General features: G+C 33.3%; 1 protein-coding gene across 1 annotated transcript; it reads left to right on the top strand.

Moving 5' to 3' along the window:
• Positions 1-5,155: 5,155 nt before the first annotated feature.
• On the top strand, positions 5,156-5,755 carry LOC100791211 (uncharacterized). The gene has a single exon (XM_026123924.1). The coding sequence runs from the start codon at positions 5,156-5,158 to the stop codon at positions 5,753-5,755; it is 600 nt and encodes a 199-aa protein (XP_025979709.1).
• Positions 5,756-7,247: the final 1,492 nt, after the last annotated feature.

Below are 7,247 nucleotides of genomic sequence, written 5' to 3'. Positions count from 1 at the left end.
AACAGGCTTTCGCAAAACCCATAAGTCTTAACTTTCAACAAATTGCATGTTACATTACATTTTTTTTAAATTGAATTTTAATAATGTATACCATGAACACATGGTTACGCACCTTCATGAATGTACAACATCAAAGATGTTCTTGATAAAGACATTATCATTGGTATCAAGAATATGTTAGATAACCACAATCATTATGCACAGAAGTTCTGAATGGCAAGGGACAAACTACAATCTGTTGCAGTTTCTGACCTAAAGCTAAAATTTATTAGTGATAGACAATCATATGGAAGATTATATAACTTGCCAAATACTGCTGAAGTTGCTGCTTTGATTGTTGGTGATGAGCACACAGGCAATAAAAGAGATATCATAATAGAAAAGCAAACAGGAGTGCTAAAAAGAATAAATGAACTACATCTTGTATATTTGTCTTTGCAATATCCCTTTTTGTACCCCAAAGGAGAAGATGACTATAGACCAAATATTCTTCATAAGGATCATCCAAATATCTATGTTGCAAAGAGGAAAAAAGTTACCATGCGTGAATATTTTTGTTACAGACTGTAATCAAAGGACAATGAAGCTCAAACAATACTACATTCAAAGATATTGTTTCAACAAGGGATTGTTGATGGCTACTGTATGATTGAGTCTCAAAAACTAAACTATGTTAGGCAACATCAACAAGAAGTCAAAGTTGACAAGTACATGAATTTGAATGCCTGTAATAATGAGCCTGAAACACTTGGCAATGAAAAAGGTAAGAGAATTATACTACCGAGTTCTTTTGTTGGTAGTCAGAGGAAAATGGAACAACTATATTTTGATGGGATGACATTTTGTAGCCATATTGGATTTCCATACCTATTCTTGACATTAACATGTAATCTAGCATAGCCAGAAATACAAAGAAAAGTTAGGAAATCCAATATGACACCTCATGATTGCCCTGATGTTGTCTCACACATATTCAAAATGAAGCTAAATCAATTTATGAATGATCTCAAACGTGGACATGTCTTTGGTGCCATTCTTGGATGTAAGTAATTACGACTCAACCAATCTTTTCCTACACTTCAAATGTTAAACTATAATTATAAATATACATTATTAATGTTGCTACTAATATTTCATGTTCACTGCAGTTGTTTACACCATTGAGTGGCAAAAAAGAGGATTGTTTCAGGCTCATATTTTAATATTTTTGCATCCTTCAAACAAGTATCCAAATCCAGAAGACATTGATAACATAATTTCTGCAGAGATACCAAATAAGGACACAGATCTAAAATTATATGAAATAGTCTCCAACCATATGATTCACGGCCCATGTGGACTACCAAATACAAGGGCACCATGTATGATCAATGGGAAGTGTATTAGATTTTTCCCTAAGAAGTTCCACAAAGCAAAATTGTTGACCAAGATGGATTTCCAGTATATAGGAAAAGAAATAACGGATGTACGGTTCAAAAGCATGGTATTGAACTTGATAATCGATTTGTTGTACCATACAGTCCACAACTGTTACTCAAATATAGAACACACCTAAATGTTGAATGGTGCAATCAGAGTACATTAATCAAATATCTGTTTAAGTACATCAACAAAGGTTCTGATCGGATTATAGCAGCTATTGTTAATGTGCAGAACCAAAATGGCAGGCAGAATCAGGTTGACAATGAAATTAAACATTATCTTGATTGCCGGTATGTATCAATCATATGTTCATTAAATGCACAACATGTATACACAAAACCTCCTTTGTTATTCTATTTATTAATACATATTATGTGTTTATGTTTTAATAACATGCACTAGGTATGTCTCACCCCCTGAAGCATGCTGGAAGATTTTTGCATTCCCAATGCATGGACATGCACCAGCAGTTGAACATCTCTATTTCCACCTTGAAAATCAACAGTCCGTTTACTAGACAGATAATCAATGTTTACAGCTTGGATGGATTCTAATAAAATATACCATCATGGACGGGATCTTACTTATGCTAAATATGTGTCCAAATTCGTTTATGTTGCACACAAAAGATGCTGGCAGCCAAGAAAACAAGGAACTACAATAGGCAAGCTCATATGGGTACCCCCTTCAAGTGGAGAGTTGTTTTACATGAGGATGATGTTTTCCTCCGCTAAAGGGTCACAATCTTACAAAGATATCAAAACAGTAGAAAATGTGGTTTACCATACATTTAGAAAAGCATGCTTTGCAAAAGGTTTCCTAGGAAGTGATCAAGAATTTGTTGGTGCTTCACGAGAGGCTAACACTTGAGGAACTCCACACTTCCTTAGAAAGCTATTTGTCAAGCTGCTATTTATGAATACCATGGATAGACCAGAATATGTGTGGGAACAAACTTGGCAATGGATGACAGATGATATTATATTTAATCATACAAGACAAGGTAATTCCATAAATCCTAAATAACTACATATCATTAACATGAAACAACTCACATGCTAACGATGTCATTAATTTACTATTCATAAGCATTCAACTCACTCACAAAGAAACAATGCATCTATGTTTGACTGAAATTGAAAATCTGCTACAAGCCAATAGGAAAAGTCTATGAGATTTCCCTTCAATGTCATACCTAATAGGTTATGCTGCCAACCCACACTGAAATAAACTCATCTACAATGAAATGGCTTATGACAAGGAAATCTTGGCCGCTGAATTCAACAAATGCTATCACTCACTAACAGGTATGTACAACATATTTCAATTTTTCTTAAGGCAATATTCATTCCCAATAATCCATACTACTAATTCATGATGTATACATTACTAAATGCAGATGAGAAGGCTTCTATTTTTTATAACTGTCATGACCCACTCTTGGGCCATGACCGGCGCACAAGCTATGACTTCCTTAGTCTGGCCAGCCTACCTTATACAAAAATAACCTGTAAAAGAACACACAATACATCTAGAATAATCTGCATATATATCTCATTCCATTTATTAATCAAGGTCTCAAGTCACAACACAGACCCTTAATCATATTGTCCAAAATATCCACCAATAACAATATTAATTATAAATGCTAATCATCAAGCATCTCAAAACATCATAAGTTCATCATCATCATAGCTACAAGAGAGAATCATTTACATTTCGAAAATAAAGGAATCCTCTCTAAATCTATTACTACCCTGGTCCCTATAGCTGCATTATACTGGAGTTACAAACAAAATATCCATCAAACACAATAGGGACCTACCAAAAAGATAATCAAATTCCTGGGTGTGTCAGCAAATCCCAAGAAATCAGTTACTCCACTACTGTGTATCTGAGAAAAGAAATGAAATAAGGGGTAAGTCACAAGAACTTAGTGAGAGCATAATATACAAAGCGAACAAGAAAGGGAGCACCATTTAACATGAGTCTTTCCATTCCAAGAAATGTTATAACGACATTAAATAAATAATGAACAAAAATACACTTGCTCTTAGAAATCAATATATGCAAAGAATATACATTTCATAACTTCTCATAACCTGGTATCCAAAATAATTACTTTAAAATCAAACATTCATTCTACTATGTGCACATAGACCACATTATCTCTTTGTTGTGGTGAACGGTGATTATATAACTACGGCGTTTAGCTCATAGGCTGCATTATCTATTCGTTGCAGTGAACGGAACATATAAATATACTATGAGTAATTGACTCATAGGCTACATTATCTCTTCATTGTAGCAAATGGCAATATAATTATACTATGAGAAATCAACTCATAGGCTACATTATCTCTTCGTTGTAGCAAACGACAATTATAATTATACTATGAGAAATCAGCTCATAGGCTACATTATCTCTTCGTTGTAGCAAACAACAATTATCATTCATGAACTCACCATAAATAAAATTAAACAAATAGTTCAACATTCATCCTTATATATATTATCAAAATCTAAAAAAAAAAATTCAAAGCTCACCAGAGATATATATATTTTGAAGTATACTTGCTTCTCCAAAAATGAACTTTAAAAACATCGCTAAGTATATTAACTACTCACCTAAATAACGCAATCACTTCCTTCTACTGTTGTTGGGAAGATCAATCACCGTATTTTTCACAAGATTTAAGCATTTAAAATAATAGAACAAGGGATTAGACAAAATCCCAATTTTAGCAAACCTAGGGTTTTGAGGAAACCACAATTAATTCCTAACCTTTTTCACACAACCCACAACTATTCAGTGTTATAAAATACTCATCTAACACAATGGGTTATAGATTTTTATCTTAAAGAGATCAAATAGAAAAATCAAGGAAATGCGTAGTGTTTCCCGTTTTCTCCAGCCACCTTCTTGTGTGTAGAAAGACACAAGGATACAAAAGCTTGAAAATTTTGGAATAATGGAATGAAATGAGTGAAAGATTGAGAGATGAGATTTTGGGGAAAAAGAGATAGGGTTGAGAGGGGGGTGGACTGCTGCAAGAAGAAAAAAAAAGAAGCTTTGGAAATGGAGGGGTCTCGGGGTTTAAAACTGGAGCGGGGGTGGTCTCGAGTTAATTAAAAAGGGGAGGAGGGGGTTGTATTAGTTTATTATTATATTTTTTTCTTTTTCTCCCCTTTTAGTGAAACAGGGTGTTTCAATAACATTATGCGTGTTGTTGCAACTCAATTGGGGGGAGTTTACTTTCTCTATGGATATGGTGGCACTAGCAAGACCTTTGTCTGGAAAACTTTATCATCTGCTATACGGTCTAATGGAGGCATTGTTTTAACAGTTGCTTCAAGTGGGATAGCTTCATTACTACTGCCCGGAGGTAGAACAACACATTCTAAGTTTGTTATACCAGTGCCTACAACACAAAATTCAACATGCAATATTCATCAAAGGAGTGACTTGGCTGAATTGTTGCAGATGACAAAACTAATAATTTGGGATGAAGCTCCAATGTGTCATAAGTTCAGTTTTGAGGCACTTGACAAAAGCTTAAAAGACATCATGCACAACAATAGACCTTTTGGAGGAAAGGTCATTGTTTTTTGTGGTGATTTCCGTCAAATACTACCTGTTGTGCCAAGAGGTAATCGCTCTGATATTGTTCATGCAACTCTAAATGCATAATACATTTGGGAACATTGTCAAATTCTGAAGTTGACAAAAAACATGCACTTGCTGTCCAATCCTTCTACCCATACCAACAGCGATGACCTCAAACAATTTTCTGATTGGCTACTAGACATAGGCGATGGCAAACTTGGAGAACCTAACGATGGATATGACGAAATCACCATCCCAGATGAGTTTCTTATAATGGAATTTGATGATCCTATCCAGGCAATAGTTGACGCAACATATCCAGACTTATTACAAAACTACAGCAACAGAGATTTCTTGCAAAAGAGAGTTGTTCTAGCCTCTGCAAAAGATGTTGTTGACAAAATAAATGACTATATCCTATCTTTGATTCCCAGTGAGGAGAAAGAGTATTGTAGTGCTGATAGTGTTGACAAATCTAATGAACTACTCAATCCTGCTTTTGGAGTACTAACACCTGAGTTTCTGAACTCATTGAAAACATCAGGAATACCTAATCACAAGCTAAGAATCAAGGTTGGCACTCATATCATACTACTACAAAATTTGGACCAGGCAGATGGGTTATGCAATGGAACTAGGCTTATTATGACCAGACTTGGTTCAAATGTAGTTGAAGCAGAGGTAATTACTGGACCCAATATAGGTCATAGGACATACATACCATGAATGAATGTCTCCTTCTAATTCTCCATGAACATTCAAACTAATTAGAAGATAGTTTACATTCAAGGTTTCATTTGCAATGACCATAAACAAGTCTCAGGGACAGTCCTTGGCACATGTAGGATTGTATTTGCCATGGCCAGCTATATGTTGCACTTTCACGAGTGCAAAGTAAAAAAGGACTACATATTCTTATTCATGATAATCAAGGCATTGCAAAAAATACTACTATTAATGTAGTATACAAAGAAGTATTTTCAAACTTATAAACAAGGTATGCTTCCCAAATTCTTATTGTTAGACATGCATTATCATTAATCGAATTCATTTTCTATCAAATTGTAAATTAACACATCCTACATTCTCGACCTACAACATTTTCCTTTGACTTCATTTTCATCATATCAATATCTAATCATACAATTACAATATACTGCATTTTTTATTTTACTGTTACTTACACTGCTTTTAACATAAACACTCTATTGCAATTTTATTATGATGAAATCTCATTAATTTCATATAATACCTTTATTTCTTAATGCTACATGAGAACAAAAACAAGGCAACTGATAAAAATTTGTTATTACATCACTCCTACTAAAGTATATTCATATAAATTTACCCCTTTTGAGGTTAGTATTGTTGTATATAGTACCAACGTCCTACTTAGGATTTTTAAATGTTTACTAACCTTATCTACAAATGTAATCAATTCATTCATCTTTGTTCATTGTGCAACGTCTCTTTCACTACAATAACATGACACTAATGATAATCACAACAATACCATCCAAACTATCTACAATAGGATGAGGTTAGTTTAAAATTCATACTTTATTTAATGTTTTTTTCTTCTACCAATAGCTCAACATTATTATCATGTCAATAAACATAATTATAAAAGTTTACACATGTAGTAATAATTTAAATTTATCAATACTCAAATATAAATATTAGTCCGTGCATCGGTACGGACGACCCTCTAATTTAATTAAAAACTTCACATGATTATGCGTTTTTCATTGTATTTCTACTTTATTTCCTTTTTGTCTCTATTTTTCTCATCACATTTATAAATTTTCGCCTCTGTACTTTTTTCCTGTCTTTTTTCCTTTCACTCTAATCTATGCTAAAAGCGGGAATTTATATGTTTCCATATTTCATAGTGCAAACTATCACTTCTCTATAATTCTACTATGAGCTAGTAATATTATTAAGTTAACCTTTCTTTATTTTAAACTCTTCATTATCTATCATTTCTTTTGGTGGTTTTTTTATTACATCATATAATCTATCGTATTTATATATTTTTTTCTTTTCGCGTTAAGTAGTATGAGAGTGTTTGCCCATAGTTTTCTTTCTATAAATTGGATTTCTAAAATAGGCACATTTACTTCGTATCACATCATATATATGACTTGCAAAATTCTACAAATTATGAAAGAGAAAAAAAATGAAAGAGCAAGTCAAACATATATATCACAAAATTTCA

The sequence above is a fragment of the Glycine max genome, chromosome 9 (assembly GCF_000004515.6).
Source record: "Glycine max cultivar Williams 82 chromosome 9, Glycine_max_v4.0, whole genome shotgun sequence".
Lineage (NCBI taxonomy): Eukaryota > Viridiplantae > Streptophyta > Magnoliopsida > Fabales > Fabaceae > Glycine > Glycine max.
This window is presented reverse-complemented; position numbering and strand designations above follow the sequence as displayed.

Excerpts from the sequence above, each read along its gene's own strand:
- LOC100791211 (XM_026123924.1), top strand. The coding sequence starts at position 5,156 with ATGCACTTGCTGTCCAATCCTTCTACCCATACCAACAGCGATGACCTC.